This window comes from Accipiter gentilis, chromosome 15 (assembly GCF_929443795.1).
Source record: "Accipiter gentilis chromosome 15, bAccGen1.1, whole genome shotgun sequence".
Lineage (NCBI taxonomy): Eukaryota > Metazoa > Chordata > Aves > Accipitriformes > Accipitridae > Astur > Astur gentilis.
This window is the reverse complement of record NC_064894.1, coordinates 28,856,200-28,877,062: the sequence shown is the minus strand read 5'-3', so window position 1 is coordinate 28,877,062 and position 20,863 is coordinate 28,856,200. Positions and strand designations below refer to the sequence as shown.

At 37.4% G+C, this 20,863-nt stretch overlaps 1 protein-coding gene across 1 annotated transcript in view; it reads left to right on the top strand.

Annotated features, from left to right (window-relative positions):
* TRDN (triadin) overlaps positions 1-20,863 on the top strand; it is a 236,153-nt gene that overhangs the window by 89,395 nt on the left and 125,895 nt on the right. The window contains exon 12 of the mRNA XM_049818154.1: positions 10,058-10,129. Coding sequence (XP_049674111.1) covers positions 10,058-10,129 — 72 coding nt within the window. The remainder of the gene's footprint in view (positions 1-10,057; positions 10,130-20,863) is intronic.

Genomic DNA, 20,863 nt, shown 5'->3' with positions numbered 1-20,863 from the left:
TAGCTAAAAGTGGGACTCGCTAAAAGCCTTGACTTAGTTTCACAGGTTGGAACATCTGCTCAGCAATGTCCTCTTAGCAAATAGTATAGTCAAAAAGAGTTTAGGATTATCTACATGGATTCACATATATGTACCTCTTGGTTCTGTCATTTTCTAATGTGGGAGAGGAAGCTTGACCTCTAGAAAGATTTTGGTGGTGTAACACTGAGCACCATATTTTAAACACTTATCAACCTAATCGTCTCTGAAGACCTTAACTAATTGCTTAATCTCCTTACGCAATGCCTGGGAAACCCTAAAGGCCATTATGGAGTTGCTTAAGCCAACCAAGCCAGCCAACTACATCTGAAATGCCAACCATTTCAGGAAACTCGGAACCTTACATGAGTTGCAAGCGAACATCTGTCTTTGGCAAGACATCACAACCCACAATCTTCTCTTTCAGTTAGTTGCATAAGCACAAGTAATATTTCTCTAAAATAGATATATTTCTAAAATTATAAGTGAGTTAATGCATCCATTACCTTTAGAATATACTCCTCAAACTGTCTTAGGGAAGTTAACCACCATACAACGAGTCTCTCTCAACTTTAATAGGAAGGAAAATAGCTGAGATCTATGCAAATGTGCCTTTAAACTCCTCCTGATGCTCAATACACTGAAACACCATGAAGAAGAAAAAATGTATACTGAAGGGCTTCCAGTTTTCTTCTGAATTTTTCATTAACAAGGCAAAACCTATAGCTTCATTGTGGGACTGAGAGCAGTTACATTCCTCAGCCAAACATAGATTCTCTGTTGCCTCTGCTAGAAAATGAGGAAGCTCAGTTTTAACAACAGAAACGGTACCTGGCCACTGTACCGTGGAGATAAGAAGAGCATCGGCGGGATCTACAAATGCTTTGGCAACATACCTTCCATCGTGAAGCCTTTCCAGCTTAGCAATAATTCCTCACCTCTTCTGCCGATAGAACATAGAGTGCAGAAGACAGACGAGTGTTCAGCTGTGGCCTCAGCAGCGTGTGCTGTCCTTGCCTTGCTTGTCTCCGCATCCTCCTCCATCTAGTCCGCAGCCACTGCGACAGTCAAGCTGTGGCAGCTCCATTCCTTTCTCCATCCTCTGTTCAGGCACTTCTTTCTTTTGCCGTTCACTTTCTTTCTGCATGTATCTGCTTTGTCAAAAGAGACATGCAACTTACTGACATATACCTAGAATGAGTCAAGGCTAATTTATTTATTCTTCATCGGGAAACGCTGTTCTTCCCTCTGGTAGTTCACTTTCCTTTCTCTTGTTTTACATTGTCTTTCAATGCACTCAGTATCATCTGACAGAGTAAACAGCACATAGAGTTCAAAAGGCGTTCGATGCCGACACACATTAAACCTAAACAATGTTTTTATCTTCTTTTTTTTTAGTTGACAACAAAAACCTTTCTCTCTGTGTGATATTCATTCATGTAATTTCTGGGGGTTTGGGGAGCACTGTGTTTCTAGGCAGCAGTTACAGTGTGAAAAATCATGCACAGATCTTGATTTTAGTCCTGGAATATTTTGGTGGCATGTAGGGTCATCTTTATGTGGAACTGCAAAATGAGATGTCGGCAATTCATTGCACCTCACAGATACCCAAAAGTTAATTGCCAAACTTTAACCTTTAGCTGTCTTTATAGCCAATGGTATGAAATGGAGGCCTCCAGAGGACAATTTCATCCTAAAAAAGATGCCTAAGATAGAAAAGATGAATCACCCTTTGAAGGTACCAATTTCTCTCCATTGACTATAAATGTATCCCTCGGGTGACTTATCTAGATTTAACTGTCTAAAAATTAACTTTTAAATGTCTGGTTGAGAAAGAGCCTACATACACTCAAGAAGTATGCTAAAAATATGCAAGCAAGGATTTTGCCCAAATGAAGACTTGAAATGACACATTTTCTATGAGATTTCAAATGGTATTATCAGGAGCAGGTCTTGGCTCAGCCATGAAACGAGCGGTGCCACTCTGAAAAGTATAAATAGCAATAATAGCATTGCTATTGCATTTTGGGAGTGAGCGAAGGGGAAGAGGAAGAAATGTAGAGGGAAATATTTCTTGAATAAAAATGGAAGGCATTCCCTTTCCAAATGTGCCAAACAAAAGAAGCCTAAATGATTTTAGCTTTAGAACAAAGCTCCAGTCTTTACAGCTTCCACTTTATAGAATTTAAGCTTTGGAATTTTTAGTTGCTGTATGCTTTCAACATTCAATTTTATTATTTTTTTAGAAAGTTTCTGTTATATCCATTTATAGGTGGAATAGAAAGGCATGGTAAGTTAAGTCAGTTTCCCAAAAAATCATAGAGAAGGCCTTGAGCACAAGGGCTGGAACTCATGACAGCAAATCCCAGGACTCTTGTCCTAAAAACAACCTCTTTATAGGAAAGAGGATTCTTCCTGGGAAAAGGAAAGGGAAGGAAGAATCAGAAGTTACCAAAATGTTGTTGGTTTAACATAATTATTATCTCCAATATCACAGGGTTTTTGTTCCAGTGTTTCTCATAATTTTTCCTACCTTTTACGCAAATCCAGCAGCTTTAGTTGAAATTGTTTCAGCCTGAAACAACTCAGGCCAGGTATCCTGACTTGCTATAGAAACCACAGCTGCTGAAGGGTATTACATCAAACCTAACAACCCCATATGTTTTAAAGGATGTAAATTTTAGCCTCGAATTTCAACATCTATTTTTTCACTATCACTATGTCATAAGCTTGTAATTCCTAAAAATATTACAGCCATTGCACTTTTAGAAGAAAGAGAAAGCTCACTGAGTTTCTTAATTACACAGAGCCTAACCTTCAAAGGTATTAGGTACTTAACGTCTACCTAATACTTATCTTTCATTGATTTCAGTGGGAGTGAGGAACAGGAGTTAGTAGCCAACACCTCTGCACTTTTGGGCCCTACTGATATTTGATCTGATAAAATCTCTCAGTTCTTTTTCCTCTAACATCAAACTGCATTATTGAAATTCTAACTTCAGAAAAATGGTTATAGATTCACTCTCTTAGGTGATTGTCAAGTATAGACAAGAGAGGTAACATAATCATTAACTTGTTTCATTCTGGCGAAAAGATTCATAGAGGTGAAAAACTTCTTGGCTTGTGGTCACAGCTATTTGGATTCAGTTGGACTTCTAGTGTTTTATATATTAAACATATTCATTATCTACTAATATATCTAACATTGAGAGATTATCGTATCTGTAGTTTGATTTTATCAATGCTAGGCTGGGGTTTTTTTGTTTAGCAAGACCTGGCATATGCACTCTTTCTTGAAGACAACATAAAGTTTTAGCATTCTTGAAATAATGTCTAGATAGCTTTGCTGACTTTAGCACTGAAAGTTTCTGAGATGTAGTTGGACTAATGACAGTTGAAATGATGCTATGTAGAGATAAACCAAATACAAATAACTCATAAATTACTGAGCAGTGATCCCATGGCATAGTCTGTGTCTATTACCTTTCATCATAACAGCTTATCAGTCCCCTCCATTCTGTTTAATTGTTAACAGCAAGTATTTAATTGCAGTGTTTTCTTTTCTCTGTTTTAATTATTTTCCTGTGGATACTTCATATAGTGTAAAGTATGCATCTATACCAACTCCTGATATTCATGCTAATTATGCTAAGGTTCACTGTATTTGATACCAATTTATTAAAGGTTATTTGGGGAGAAGGAGGAAGGCTGAATATGTCTTTTCATTTTGTAATCTGCTTTTACAGTCCTTTTGCACTCCAGTATATAGCAATAACTGTAATAACCCATCATTTCCACACAATAACCCATCATTTTCACTGTCCTAGGACTTAGTTCTTTGAGATCCATCTTTCAGTTTTTCTAAACATAACATGTGGGATTATTTTTACCTGTTAAATGTACATGATAAATAATGGGAGGAAGTGGAGACAATTCAATTCAATTTTCAGTTTTTTCAATTCAATTTTCTTTTAATGTCAGGAAAGTCTGTGTGACTTCTTACTTAATGTGTAATGACAAAATTGTTAAAACTTAACCTTTAACTCCTTAATGACTTCGATCTTCTGAACAGAAAAATTAGAACAGCTTTCAAAAGATATGGATTGACCTAAAGAGGGATTTTGGAGCCTCAATGTAGTAAAAATCTCTGGAAAAGAATTCTCAACAGATACATTGCTGTAAATGGATTTAACTGCGCAGATCTGTTGTGTGGCTAAGATACATTGCATACATTTCTGGTTGAGACCGATAGCATCGGTTGTAGGTTAAAACAACAAAAAAAACCCACTCATAGCTCTACTCATGCCTTTCTTGCCTGCCTAATTTGTACACTTGTTATGCAAACTTGCATTCTGTGAAGTACAAATCCACAGGAAAAGAAAAAATATCAAACAAATTCCCAGCTGTGACTTTAATTGGGTTTGGTGGCTGAGTGAAAATGTACCGACTGACTGATGTTCACACAACCTCCGGGAATCTGCGCCAATGGAATCTCACACCTGTTCAGTTTCCAAATCAAGTAGGGCTAGAAAAAGCATTTTCTGTTCAGAAACATCACTAGATAAGTATCTATATGTATTTGTCTATATATGTGCTACACATGTGTACACACATGCTCGTACATACATATATATAGTATATATTATAAAGGTATAAATGTATATAAATATATATAAGAACGCATCATCAAAACCAAAGGATGAACTCAAATCTCTACATATTAAAAATAGAAGACTATCAAGTTGTTGCTACTTTTTGCTTCATGCCTTGAGAGGGAAATTTAATCCTTCCCCCTACTCCATTCAAAGGAGCATTTAGATTATCGGTCTGCATCCATCCTTCCTACACCTTCACTGTTAACCTACTGGTCCTTGCTTTTAGCTTAATAGATGGATGGCCTCCCAAGGCTGCTAGGTTATTTATAATAACCTCGGTTTTGTTGTCTGTGTGTTGAAGGAGGAGTATATCTCAAAAACATGCTTTACACGTAAGTGAGACACTATGTAGAGCTCCAATATTATGATATGATATGTTTAAAGTATTTTAAACCCAAGTGGAACATATAGATAGATTGGGCATTATCTATGTAATCTTTCCTTTTCTTCTGCATCATAATAATAGCAACTGGCCGATAGCCAGTGTAACAGAATAGGAAAATTTAAAGGATTGTTTTACTACTGGTAGTCATTGCATATACTGTAGCAGTGTTTTTCCTTAGGTAATATCAACCTCATGCAAAATGAGAGTTTTACTGTATGTTGGGCAAATATCCATTTAATAAAGAGCCAGATCCTGAATGTAATTAAAAACCTGAAATATATGTTAGCTACTAAGATTGACCTCCTTAAAAGCCTCATTTTATTATCCATTAATTCCATCTGCCGCTGTCAAAAATTGAGTTCCAGATAGGTCATTAACACCCTGTTTAAACTATTTTTTTTTCATTTGACATAATTTCATTATCACTTTTAAGGCTTGTGGGCTACATCTAGATTAGTAAATCAAACTCAACTGTTCTCTGAATGTAATTCCTTCTGTCATAGAGTGATGGGCAGCCATTACACTTCTTCAAGGCCAACATGGGCCAGCTACATCCCAGCTGTCTGTTGGGAGTGGTCCCTGGCCCTTGCTAACTCCTGAACTGAGCCAATGAATTGTTTGAGACATTGCTACTTGGTACAGGTCAAAATTGTCGGAAGCTATTCAAAAAAATGTTGCAGGATGTGTATGTCTGAATTCCAGAGCCCAGTGACATTCCCAGGCGCCATTTAATTTACTAGTGTACATAAAACCATCGTGATAATTATGTGTTCCTTAGAAAGATTGCCTATTTGGGGCACCTGTATTTCAATTAATTCCTTCCCCAAAATGAGCATTTCCACTGTCCAAAACAATTGCACAATCTCACCTCTTGGTCCTCAGCTATTCTTTCTTAATGAAAACCAGTTTGCTCATAGTTTTTCATGCACACGTACTAAGGGGACAAAGCCTTCCTCAGAGTAGTGACAGTCTAATGTCTGAAGAGGAACGACTGATAACAAGGGAGAGGCTCATCTTTAACTTCAAGCAACTTGCACGTCAAAACTGGAAGCCTGGACACAGTGGGACTCCATCAAGATTTCAATCCTCTAAAAGCATATTTGGCAGCCTTACCTCATTCTGCTGATCCATGCCTTGTTTCAAGCTTCATGAAACATTTGATTTGAATTTACTTTTCATAACAAATGACTCTGCAAAGAGCACACTTACTTTATTTCAATTATTTCTAGTATCATTAGGGAAAGAAGTGACATCTGCGCAGACTGAAATTTATCTGAAGATATCCTGCTGCGCTATTTGAGAGACACTGTAACAAAGTGTTGGTGCTGTTGGATTGTAGGATTCCTGCTGTTCAGATAACCGGTATATGGACATGAGGAAGTGCACAGTCATAGAAACGGTGTTTCCACATATTGCTTTCTGTGGTGATATTATTTCTCCCCATATGCATTTGGAATGTTCAGCTATCTACAATGCCTTTAGTTATTTAATAATAATAATAATTTTAGAAGTATTTTCTTTTATCTCATGATCTTTTGATTTAGCAAGATACATTTAGAGACTTTATCTATGTCAATTAAGGTCACTGCAGACAAATTGAACTGGGCAGATCAGGGAAGAAAGAAAACCCACATGATTTGCTGTTATAAGAAATCAATTTATCCTCAATGCTCGGACATGACATTTTTGACACATGTAGAAAGACGCTTCCTAGATTGAGAAAAGTAAGATAATTAAAGTTTGTCTTGTAATCCTTATCATGTAATATAAAATCTAAAATATTCATAAACCAAGTCAGAATTAATTTCTTCATGACAACTCAAGTGATTTAATAAACACCGATGACAGAAGTTTCACAGAGCTTGAGGACTGCAGCTTATTTTCAATGAAGTATTCATGTTACCATCTAGTGTCTTAAACCTTCTACTCATCTTTGCAGCATATTTCTTTCCTTTCAGGAAGTGGAGGAAGCTACTCATGACTTAACATGATGCTTTTTCTCCTGGTGAGCACTTTCCCATGAGCTTAAAGTCAAAACATTTCACCATTTCGGTTTCCATCGGCTGTGATTTGTTGTCAGATAGCTGTTTACAATATCATATATGAAGGAGGTATCTGTAGCACAACTGCATGGACAGATGAGGGATAGAAATGTATGCACATTTTTGTGCTTGCAATTATGGCTTTTGGAGCAATCAAAACCTAATAACAACCAAAATCAAGTCAAATGAACATTTTCGGCTTATCTCATAGTAGAAAAATAAAGTCTACATTTGAAATGAGAAGCAAATAAATATGCAGACACTAAATTTCAGTACTCTTCCGTGGCCACATTTTTAAAGCAGTGAGATAACTGTATGTCCAATAATAATAGTGGTAATCTGGATAATGAATTCTCATGATTCATGGACTAATCTGATTGTCCACTGGGATCATTAAAAACATCCTGCCTTCCTCTCATTTACATCATGGATATGTGTCCAACTGGCCACTGCTGGAGTCAAGATAGTAGACACCATTAATCCTAATGGTCTGATCTGCTGAGGCCAATTCCTCATTTCTATTTATGAGTTCTCTGTACTGCAGAAAACCACTTGTGCTTTATAACTTACAGAGGAGAGAAAAAGGAAGAGAGAAAAAATCTGACTTAGGATATCCCCTTTAACATATTTCATCAAAAGAATGGATAAAATATTTATTCAGCTACTTTCCTTTGCATTCCCATCAAAGTGAATAGAGAGACATTTAATAACACATGGAAACATTAAAGAAGCTTTTTATCAGAGTGGATGGGAACCTGCTCAGAGCAAACATTCTGGCCTAAGGGAAAGTTTTTGATCTGTGAAGCTTAAGCTTTTGGTGCTTAAAACACTCTCATATTGGATCATGTGGTCAATTTGCATGAAATAAATGATTTGTTTAAAACTTGTAAAACTATAAAATAGAACTTGACAAGTCATTAGCAATAAGTGGTATCGCACTGGCATTATACTAACACTGGTGCAATCATTAGAAAACTGCTGCTACAGCAAAGAACAGGAAGATAATGGGGCCAGCCTATACTTTGACCTAGAGGTGTTAGATCATTGCCCCACACAGTAGATACCACACTGCAGTCCAAATTATTGACTATCCTTCTTCATTACTGCTCTACTTAACATTCTGAGCCACTGCCCTTTATCATCTTTCACGCGGAACAATTAGTCCAAGTTATAAAATTTATCACTTTTTCCATCTAGGGATAGGTGATCTAGTTTACGAGAAAACAAGGAAAAGAAAAAAAAAAAAGAACTAAACTTTAGTCTAGGACTTTAATCAAAACTAGCAGAAAGAATAAAGATTATTTACCCGTTCTTCATTAATTTTTGTATTATTTTTGTTTTCATTCTGAATTAGGAATTCAGTTAATGCAGTTCCTGTATGTTGACAGAGGTTCTGGATACAATATTTCTATTCTGGTTGGCAACAAATGGTATTCAGCATCTCATTAGCTCAATTTGCAATTTCAAGATGATTTTTTTTTAGACAAAAAATGTTTGGAAAATCACGGCTAGGCATCTGGATTCCTGAAGTTTGCTTACAATTCATTGTAAGGCTAGAGTCATTCTGTGATGAGATTAGTAAATATGCACTTGTGATTATTGCCAAGACAGGAAATACATGTAAAACCTAAGATTTTTACCATTTGTTGCACTGCGCCTTCAATGCATAGATTTTGTCAATGCGTCAACATTTTGTCAGTGTCTTAGGCACGTGAGTCAAGTTTGAGTGGCTCCATGTGTGATATTTTATACAAATTACCGGATGAACTAAACTACATGCTTGCAAATTACTTGCCTGCAATCATACATATGCTGATAAGATGCGATAACATTAAGACCATGGTGCTCAAATCCCAATGCTGTCTTCAAGATGATGTTTTTCTCATGCATTCCCCAGGAGTATACATACCTTTGTAAAATGAGGGGTAAGTATGATACTGCAGTTTCCAAGGCTCATTAAGATCTTAATTTCTCTTCTGAGTCTATCACCAAGCATGAGGCATGGCTTTGAGTTTCTGATGTGGAGCTGGAGCTGAGATTTAACAGCCTGATTGCATGTGGACTCTGGTGCAGTGAATGTATGCTGGTGCAAATGACTGAATCGATGTCATGTTTAACTACTTAATTCGATTTCACAGGTCACAACAAATTGTGCTTTCCAAATGACAATGACACAATAGGTACTGAGCATAAATGTCAGAGAAAGAAATTAAGAGGAAATAAGGAGACTGCAAACAGGTGTTATAAACCAGAAAAGAAGCATAAGTGATATAAGAGTGCAATAGATCTGTTTGTGAATCTTTGGGGAAATGAAGTGAAAATTATTTTGGAAAAAGCATGGTATCTGCACGTAGGCTAAGACAGTACAGAAAGTCCCAGTTCAATACTATGAGACAGTACAGTTCAACACTCTGAGAGAGTAGAAGTGTTTCAGTCAGCAGCTGGAATCAGAACCTCGTCAGCATTTACAGTGTGTGACCTGGTTGGTACTGGCTAATTAAGAATAACCCTTAAGGATGAGAAACATAATAATTTTTTACTGGTGTTTCGAGAAGTTCATAATAAGTGGACTTGAGGGAACGACTGGAGATCATTTGTTTGACAGAAGAAAATAAGCTTTTACTGTAGAAGAGGCATCATGAATATGTAACCTTATTATCACAGTATTATTCTTCAGGTTTTTAGTTTAATGAAGAAAAATAGAACTGTAAGCATTTCAGCATGTGCTTGAGTCACTTGGACTTCACTGATTTAAAATGTGTCTCTTAAAAATAAATTACTTTATTTGTTGAGAAATACATTTCCTTCCTACGGTGTCTGGAATATAATAGCTTTTATGCACAGTGTAATATTTTAAACATGAACAATTCTGAAAGGAGCTCAGCCTCCCAGTGAATCTGCTCAGCCTGTTAGTGAATACATTTTCTATGCTTCTTAACCTGTATACTCATGTGCAGGACATAAGGAAATGGTACCACCTCGTCTTCTTCTTGAACATAGTCCAAGAAAGAAACCAGCAGCTATTGAAGGTAAGTTTGAGTTTTTTCCTCCTTTATTGGCTTCTACTCATTAACTTGACTCTCTGTTCTAATGGATTTTGTTTATAAACGTTACCTTGTCCTGCTTTCAGCTGGGATAGAGTTAATTTTCTTCTTAGTAGCTGGTACAGTGTGTTTTGGATTTAGTGTGAGACTAAAGTTGATAACACACTGTAGTTTTAGCTGTCACTGAGCAGTGCTTACCTTAAGTCAAGGATTTTTCAGTTTCCCATGCTCTGCCAGCAAGCAGGTACAGAAGAAGCTGGGAGGGAGCACGGCCAGGATCGCTGATCCGAATTAGCCAAAGGGATATTCCATACCATAGAATGTCACGCTCCGTATATAAACTGGGGGGAGTTGGCTGGGAGGGGCGGATCGCTGCTCAGGCATCGGTCAGCGGGTGGTGAGAAAATGCACTCTCTTGTGCATCACTTGTCTTTTCTTGGGTTATATTTCTTTTTTATTATTATTCCAATTATTACTATTATATTTTATTATTCTTATTGTTAGTACTATATTTTGTTTTACTTTAGTTGTTAAATCGCTCTTCTCTCAACCCATGAGTTGTTACTTTTTTTTTCCTATTCTCCCCATCCCACTGGGAGCAGGGAGAGTGAGAGATCGGCTGCGTTGTGTCGAGTTGCTGGCTGGGGTTAAACCACGACAAACCTATATTACAAAACTGATCAAATGATTAGGCCTGGGACACGAATGCCACAGTCATATTTGCATGACAAGACCTAAATATTCCTTACAGTAGTCCCACAGATGGCTCAGGGGATTTCCTGAGTGAAATAGATTACAGGATCAAGGCCCAATCTGTAAAATGCTTTAGATGGTGTTCAGCCATAAGTTGCCATCTAACTGTAAACATAATCAACATTATCCCCTTAATATACTTTGGATTACTCTTTCAGCTATTGTTATTCAGAAACGTTTCTGTGTATTATCTGCAATAATGAACATAATATTTCTGGCTCTGCATTTATCAACCCTATTCCTATTGTTAAAACCACTGAAAGAAAAATACAATGCCAGATCTTACCTTCAGAAGATTAAAACATAACCCTGCAATTAAATTATATTGTTTACAGTCTAATCATATCGGTAAAATGGTTGAGGACTGTGTCCAATGACTTAAAACTACTACTGCAATATACATCCTTGGTCTCTACACCATACAATTTAATAGTACAAAACACATGAGTCTTTTCCTGTAATTATGTAGCGGGTTTCATATAATACTTCAGAGTCATTCAGTCACACCATGGCACTTGCTAATCTCTCTCATAGACGTCTTAGTTCTATGTTATCCAGAAAACAATTGCAATCTAAGAGAAAAACAGATGGGATGGCAGCAGAATAAGTAACAAGAGCTACAAGATTTTCTTACATTTGGAAACGGAAAATGAGAGTTAGATTTTGGCAGAGCCTATGACTAAAACAAAGAGTTAATTTAATTAGATATTTCTGTTATGTGATTATTGTGAATCAGAATGTTTGGATAAAAGTAGTTAAGTGATTTCTTATCTCTTTCCCCAAAATATTTTACCTCAAATGAATATTTCTTTATAAACACACTGTTTAAAGGGGTATCAAACTGTGGTTATTGTGACACAATGTAGTACATGAATAGATTTGCAGTCCTGCTTATTTTAGGGAAATGTTTGAACCCTGCTTATCAGCAAAAAGAAGTCCCTGCAACGTTAAACACTGTTATCCACCAATTAACCATAATGGGAAAAAAGCATAATAGAAAAAGACTGCTGCATTTGCCAAGTGATAAATTTAATCTTTAAATATAACTGTTATACAACATGAACTAGCATCAAATTAACATTAAGTTCTTGATTTTCAAAATCATGAAGAGCATGCAATTACTGCAATTGCACATGGAAATGACTATTTATGACCAGTTACACATTTGTGTGTTTCATTAGCTCATTTATGCATGCAATTGTGGTAATTGTGAATGTAAATTAGACACCCATTTGGCAAACAAATTGGGGGGCAGATTATCTGCTCAGAATCATACAACTAAATTCCCTTTAAGGCTCAAGGCCAGTCACTAGGATACAATACTGTTCAAGCCACAGTTTTGGAGGAAATGAAGAAGGAAGAATTACTTGCAAAATGCTGCTGTGAAAAGCTGCTATATTGCGCTGTTCTGTGGTCTCCATATATGAGAAAATACACCACAGTGCCTTTAGGAACCCTAAACCCTGAAGCTTTATTTCAATCCAGGGGAAAATAATTAAGTAATATATGGGAATATTTGGCACAGTGACAGAAGGGAAAAAAGGGAGGAGGTGGAGAAATTTACATCTGTGAAAGATGTAGCTGAAGAGATATCTGTCTGTGACTTCTTAATGCTTACATACCTTTATGACTGGTACTTCACTAAATATCACTGCTCAGGTGAGGGGACAGATTGAAACAAGTGATTCTCCTTTTCATAAATATAGCTGAAGATAGTATAATAAGTTCTCAGAATAGGGAGCAAGTACAAGCATTTGTTAATTGAGAAATGTACTTTATATAACACAGAAGGACTGGCCCAGACTTTGAAAGAAGCAGCCAGCTCTGAAAAAAAGTAAAACAATAGGAAGTAACAGAACTGTTGTCACCCAGAAAACTTATGAAACCTATCTATTTAGACCCTAGGCTTTCCAACTCAGTGATATTAGGACACTCGATACAAAACCATGCAGCTAGTAAAGACTGAAAAGATTTTACCCTTTTTCTAGTTTGAGATGTTTTCACTATTGCCCTGTTTTGCCACTGTCTTCTTAGGTAATCCTGGACCATTCCTGATTTCTCATAAGGTGAAAATAGTGGCAGTATGCATGCCAGATGTCTCTAACATTTTTAGATTATGAGATACTTTCAAATAGAAAGCTTTTCCTGGATAGTAGCCAATGCCCAGTAGAAACTATGCTCTGCTGAATTCGTGAGATCTTAGAAGAAGAGAATATTGTTATTATGTATTAAATCTCAACCTTTCTCTCCTTGTCGTGGCCATTTTCTCTTCCTTCACCTCCACAGTAAATCTTTTGGAAAAGGGGTCATTATGCAGGACAATGCAAATTTGTACACTATATTCTAGTAGTATGCCATAAATTGCATTGAAATGTGTGCATGTGAATTGAACTTTTCAGATATCTCCTGGTTGGAAAGCAAAATGCTTTGTACTCATCTGGTCAGAAGGGAAAAGAACAGGTCATCGCTCTCCTATTTCATGGTGGTTTGGCTCTTTTCAAAAAGAACTGCTGTCTTGAGATCTTACACTCAAAGTTCAATGAAGAATTTGAAGTTTCAGGTCACCAAGAGAAGATAATAACAAAACAAAACAAAACAAAAGAAAACAAAACAAAAGGCCCTGTAACAATAAACAAGAGAAAGAGGGAAAGGGAATTTGTGAAGGGAGAGACACTGATACATAACTTGTGTTCCAGGCTTGGAAGCCTTGTTTGGCAAACCATGAAGTAAATTAACTTATTTTAAATTCTTTATCTTATCTTTTTTCTGGAGGTTTCACAAGGACTTGGAAGCAGCGCTCTCAGCTTGGCTGACACTGATGCTGCCATTTAAGGAGGACGCTAGTGCTGGCTGTAATTTGAATAGTTCTCCATGGCTATCTGACTTCAGTATGCTTCTTCCTTGACTGTACTCTTCTCCACCTCTTTTAACTCTAGCTTTCTTGTATTTTGTTATCCACCGACATCCTAAAACTGCTCTGCAGTGTACATTGATTCTCTGTGAATCTCTTTCTCAGGTCTTGACTGGTTTTGCTCAGCTCACATAGCTTTTTGCTACCCCCATTTCCCCAGTCACCTGAGAAGAACACTCCTTTCTGATAGTCCTCCCGTGTTACGCTTCTGACATGGCAGGGTAATCTCTCAGGAAGATGCTACAGTTGGACAAGAAATGTTGAAACTAAGCTCAGAGGCTTAGTTAGTTATTAGTAAGGCTTCATATTAATTGTTCCAGAATAGTATGTCTCTGCTTTCTCATGAGATCACAGCACCTTTGTGAGAAGCCTGTATCAAAATCTTTCTCTCAGTGGAAGGCATCTTCATATGATCTCAAACAGACAGTATGTTTTGTACCACTTTGAAGAGCACTGTACCACAAAAAAACTCTGAACAGCATTGTATCTGAGTATGATTTTCCAGGTTATATTGTCCTAGAAATCTGTGCTTGTATCTTTGAGTAGGGGAGCATTTATCAGGGAAGAGTCATCAACATAACCATTCTGATCTGCTAATGGATTGTGATGGGCTCTGAAATATCCCCCTTCTTTGACTGAGGTATACTGTTCTTTGCCTTCTTGCTGGTATTTGTGATATTAAATGAAGGCAAAAAGAAGAATTTAAAATCTCCGTGATGTCTTTCGAGGATGTCTGAGGAAAAACAATTATTTCCTCTAGATCACTGAATCCTCTGACTACCGATTTTGCAGAATGCAGTAAAGAGAGTTGCTGTGAAATATGTTTAACTTCCTCCAAAATTCCTGCGGAGGCTAAATTGGCACTGAAATAGAAATCTGCATCTATCTTTGTTGCCGTATAGAATGTACACTATCTGACTAGCTTAAGAAGGATTTCTAGTCTACACCTCAGTTCATGAATATAACATTAGGCGATATAACCAAGAGTATCTAAATTACTAAAGCCAATACAAATTTTGACAAAGCTCCCTTGATGTATAGAAGTGTATGAATCTTGTACAAACCAATCTGCCTCTGTACAGTCTGTCAAAGGCCTTCTTTTCTGTACACAGATTGTTCTATAAAAAACTTCTTTCTTTTGTACTACAAAATCAATTACCCATTAAAAAAAAATCCTTCTAGTGAAAGACAGTGATTTAAGATACAACAGAAACCTTTCAAAAATGCAGAATTTTGAAGTTTTCTCCAAATTTAGAATATATTTAATAATACTGACATGATTTGAGGATGAAAATCCATTTTCTGATTGATTTTACTTGAAGGGAGAATAAAAAGAAATAAGAAAATGTTTCTGTCAGAAATATCATAATACAATGGACTAGGTTTTAATCTAGTTTATTAGAAGAAACAGTTAGGTAGCTTTAGCAGGGTACTATATAAACAGCATAAAACCAAGGGGTTTTTGTGAAATATGGGCTCTCCCTCTTCATGAGTCTGTACTGAAGACAGTAAAACCTTTGAAATAATATGCGGAAGGTTTCAAAGTGAGTTATTTAATGATTTGGATTAGACATTTAAGCAGTAAACTCTAATGATTTAGCTATAATGAAAAAAGCCTAAATCTTCACTGTTTCAGAAAGCCCTTGACATTTTACTTAATGACATGAGGCTTTTCTGTACTACTTTTATTCTAGAATAAGACAGAAAAAAATTAAACAGACATTGGGAAAAAAGATTACTGGAATGTAGAAAAATTATGTACAAAGATATGTATATTTTGATTAGACATATTACTGTTTTCTCATTAATGTAATTATTCATAATAATCCAATTTACAATATTAGATTATGCATCTACCCAATAAAACAAAATCAAATAACTCTGAAGATTATTTTAACTTTTTAAAGTGTTTTTTAACTGTTACAGAAAAACAATAATCTTTTGCGTATGTTGCACCTGCAAATGGAAAATACTTACTTAGATTAAGATTCTCTGGGCTTTCAAAGGCAGAAATTCTGTGTTTCTTTGGAAAGAAAAGGGAAACCCTTGCAGAAGAGGTCCCGCGTAGCCTGGTCAACCTGTTTTCCTAACCCTCAGACATTCTTGCTCAAAGGCATGTCCCATAAAAAAACTCATCAAAACCCTTCCCAATTGGTCCTGCTGTTGATTCTTGTCGCCAAGAAATATCAGTCACAAGGAGGGAGAAGGCTAAGCCTGCTGCCTTAGCTGTGTTGGTTTGGCTTTTGCTAGGGAAGGTCTTACCATAAGAAGCCAGTGCTCCCCTGAGAATTCAGTTCTTCCTCATAATCATATTTGCATCATATTTGCCATTGACCTTTGTCCAATGGATTTTCTATTTCTGGTCTTGGCATGGAAGTTGGCATGTCCTCTCTTTTTTCCCTTGGCACACATACTCTGGCTTCATTACACTGGTATTTGTACTCTTTGCTCCCCACTGTGTTGTTTAGTGAGGGCAACATATGGCCCCATGCTATTAACTAACAGTTTTGGTGCTTAATTCAACAGAGCCATGAAAAAGGAGTCTATAATCACTACGGGAAGAAATAAGGAACACTTATGTGGGTCACATGAAAGCACTAGGTATTTCAAGCATGATATTGCCATTACATACTTTCTGCAGACCTCAAAAATATCTCCATAAGCAATCTTCAAAACTGCCAAACAGTGTTTCAGATTGGGATCTGAAAACACTGAAGCAGTTTCAAAACGCAAAATCAGGCTGGAGAGATTGCCTAGGCGTCAGAGTGTACTATATCTCCACTGACCTGTGCGTTCCATTAGTCCTTCACTTGCTCAATACGAGAACAAATTGCGTTGCATTACTCTGCCGAAATGGAATGGTGTGGTTTAAACAGAGCTTTGCAAAAAATGCACTTGATTTTGGCCTAAGCACTCACCTGTAAGTTAGAGAGAGCACGTGTGTGCGTGTGCGCGCGCGCGAGTGTGGACATATGTGTTTGTGTGTGAAAAGAAACAATTCTAAGAAATTTAGGTTAATATTATTTAGGTTTCTTTGATCTATCTTGACTTTTCAGTAGTTTGGCTGAGACAAGACAGAATGATTTCTCATAGAGGAAATAACTGGACCAACAAGGGGACTCTTACCCCAGAAAGGGTTTTTTTCCAGAGGCCAATTTTTACTTGAAATTTAGATTTAATTTTAAAAGTAAGAGTTTCCATGATATCCTAAACTAAGCGGAAATATTTCCTCGCATTTTTTTTAACTCCTCCAAAATGTTTCTAACCCTAAAGGGGCCTTATTGTGTGACTGTGTATGAAATTGTTTAGAATCAAAAGTGCAACTGCTTAGTCATGGTCAGTCTCCACCCTAAACATCATGCAAAGTGGAAACAAATGTCACCAAAACCTGAAAGGCAATGAGTTATTTTAATATTTAAAAAAGATATCCAGGTCCTGCTGAAATCAACAGCAAAACTTTCACTGAGTTCAGCAGGGAAAGGATTTTGGTCACCAATTAAAACAAAGGAAGAAAAACCATAATCTCTCCAAAATTAATAAGTAGATACAATTTTAAAAATACAACTTGGGATTTTTTGGAATGATCTTTTAATATTATGCCAGTGACAGCTTAAGGTGTACAGAGATGCTTGCAGGAAAATGGAATGAAGTTTTACCTGGAATGTTATTATTAAGTTCAGTCTGAATTACAGTTTCTCAGGAAAAGCTAAATTAATGTTTGTTTTGTTCTGTTTTGTATGTAAGTGAATATACACGTATCTCTGCTGCTCCTCATTTCTGCCAGGACCAGAATCAGTAGGCAAGAAAAGCTGTCGCAGTATTTCACAAAGCCAGGCAATATCCAAAGTCTATCACAAGAGCTTTTCTCCTGAGATTCCCTCACAACAGGGGTTTAGATAAATGCAGACAAGCTTCGTATAAGTATCTGAACTTTAGAAGGCTTATCTGAACCAAAACATCCCCAAACTTCTGGCATTCAGTCCCACTAGTTAGTGTCTGTTATACGCACGCCTCTCCACAAGAAGGTCCCGGTGGCTGTATTTCGCTGCCCTCCTTACCTCAGTTTCTCAGAGGGGATGGGATGAGCTGACAATTCCTTCCAGACTCAGTGTTTCCATGAGCACGTGGAGCATCTAGAGCAATACAGAGAAGAAACTCTTAGAGCACCATCCTCTTCCAGTTCCCGGCTGGCATGCCCATAACCCTATGCCCAGTAATTCACATGCATCCCTAAATTTAGATTCCACTCAGCGCTGGCCCAGTAGCACACTGGTCTTACCAGGCCTGTTTTCAAGTGCTGCATTGTTAGCATGTTTCTGTTATCTCCCCTCCCCCTGTTGTCCAACAATTAGTTGATGTCCCAGAGAATAACACAAAGACATTGTCAAAGCCAGAAAAGGCAATTCAGATTGACACACCTCTTACTTGGTCTCTGTTGAATCTTACTTGGATTTCCACTGGTGGTCCCTCACCCCTTATTCAGAAATAAATAATTCCATCCCAGATGTTTCTTTGCTTTAGGGCTCTTCTCTCTGCTCCAGTCACTTCCCAAGAAAGCTCTTCTGTGCTGCTGCTTTTTTTTCTGTCCCAGAAAAAAAATATTACTTGAATTTCCTGTTCGGTAGCACCTCACTGCTTTAATTCACACTTCTGATGGTCACTGGATTCCTCCTTCTTCTCCATAAAGCCTACAGAAAAAAACTTGACTAAATGCAAAGTCCATTGCTTGTCTTGCTGACTGACTCTGTCATCTGCATATATCCCTATTTCATTTGTGTAAAGGCATTGCAGGCTTTTGAAAGTCAGGTCTTTTTGCACACGTATGTCTTACACCCTGTACATAAAATGTGGGTCGGGACCAGTGCTCCTGCTGTTAAAATAACATTAATTACATTATCAAGAAACAGTAACAATAACAATAGATTTTTCAATAGTCAATTGCACTTGAATTCCATATTTTAGTCGGCCCTGAACCGTCAAAACCACTTTGTGTTTCCTTGTGTAACCTACTGTTCATGCATATTATGATCCTTCTTTATGCAGCTGATCCATGGACTTTTGTAGTCCTGCTACTGTTCCTAGCTGAAGAAATGAGCACTTTCAATTAACAGACAGGGTTCATATTTTACAGTGCAAAAGACCGGCATAAGTTCCTATTTAATTCTTTGCTCTGCCTCTTAATTTAGGTGTGTACATATCTGGAGAAAACCCACTGCATTTACTGCTTCAGAAATGACAGGTTTTGCTGGTGTTAAATATATGCTTAATATGCAACAATCTAAATGTGAGCTACTCAAATTGAGAGGAAATAAATTTATTCAAGAAATGGGATTGCTTCCCTAAATTAGAAATAGCTCCTTCCATAATACCCAAGTCCATCGTTCTCATTTACGTCAACTTTTGTCAGTAGTAGTTGTAAGGGACAGCAGTGGGGCTAGATGCAGCTGAGATGTGGCTGGAAGCTCTGTGACTTTTTCTCAGGCTTGACCAAGACTGAATATCTTGCGTTGGGCAGCGCTAATGGGAAATAGGGTCCACAGTCCTTTAATACCTCAATGTAATCATCCTTTAGAAAATTCATAACAAATGTAGACATCTCTAGGCTGCCCGGACACTCTGAATATTGCAACTTGAGAGCTTGATGGGAGAAAATTATGTCAGTGGAATTAGTTGGTAGAATGACTTAGCAATAAAATCTCTGCAGCTAGGGATGTAGCCTCCTTGTGCTTTAGGTTATTTGCAGTAAAAATTCCTCCTACTTCCTTTACATCCTCTATACAAAGCTCCACTTCTCAAAACTCCAGGTCTCGGTTCATGGCTCTCACGACTCATACGGCTCTGAACCTTGCTATGAAACTTGGAGCAGATTTCATGTGGTTTAGCTGGGCCCCAGAAGCGCACAACACGCTACAAATTCAAAGGCAGAAATGGTCTCTGATTGAAGAGAATCTTGCTGGTTGTAAGGACCTTGGGCTTACAAATTATTCCTGTGCATCACCTAGCACCAGAAGTATAAGGAAGCAAAAAAAAAAAAAAAAAAAGAATCTAACTAACTGGAAAAGCAGAGCTGTTAACAGCTCCACTAGAACCAAGGCACTCAGAAAAAAATGGAAATTACAGAAGTACCAGGATCACTTCAGTCTCTAGTTGCCAGGAGTCAAGGCTAGTCAGAAGGAAGCCTTTTTCTGACAGTAACTGATATGTTTAACGGTTTCGGTTAAATCACGCAGAGTGCGCAAACAATTAAACCGCATTTTAGAGACTAGAAGAGTTGTACATTGCATGTGGAAATGAAACACGGACGAGTCATAGGTGGCACAGGGAAGGGGAGCTGTGGAACAGCTTGTGTGTAATCGGAGGCTGAAGAGTCTTCTCTTCTGAGGAGGCAGCCACGGCCCCTAACGTGAGTGTGGGACAGCACGTCAAAGAGACAGAGACTCCTGGGAACCCGAGAGAGAGGCAATGACAAGAATATTAACATTACAAGAGAATGAAGCTCCGAATAAGCCTGTGGAGGATGAACGCTCCTCTGACGCTCTATACGTGCTTAGGAAATCTCAGCATCGTAAACCACACTTACGACACAAAGGAATTTGTAGCTTGAAGTCCGGTACGCTCAGGGTTTCAGCAGGGAGCACTAAGTGCACAAAACACTAGGAGGAACATTCTGTAAACCACATGCGAGGATTTTCTGCTTCATTTTGTCAGACAATAACAAGGGAAATGCATTGAACAAATCTGCTTAAAACAAGAAAGAACTGGAACACATCAAAATGGTGTTTAACATTAAACACTATTGTCAGAAAATCAGCAGAAGTATGGTTTGGGGAGACCCTGAATATTGGTAAATACATTGCCTCCGTGATAGGCAAAAATAACTTTCTTTATGAAACTGCCACGGACAGACTGTGGAATTCATGTACTCTATGAAAATAGCAATTTTTCTATCACACATACACATATTTTGTTTTGGTTTAGGAAGCACACTCTATATTTCAATTAATTTTTTTTCATTCCCTGTTTGTATATATTTTTTCATGCAGAAGAAAAGTCTA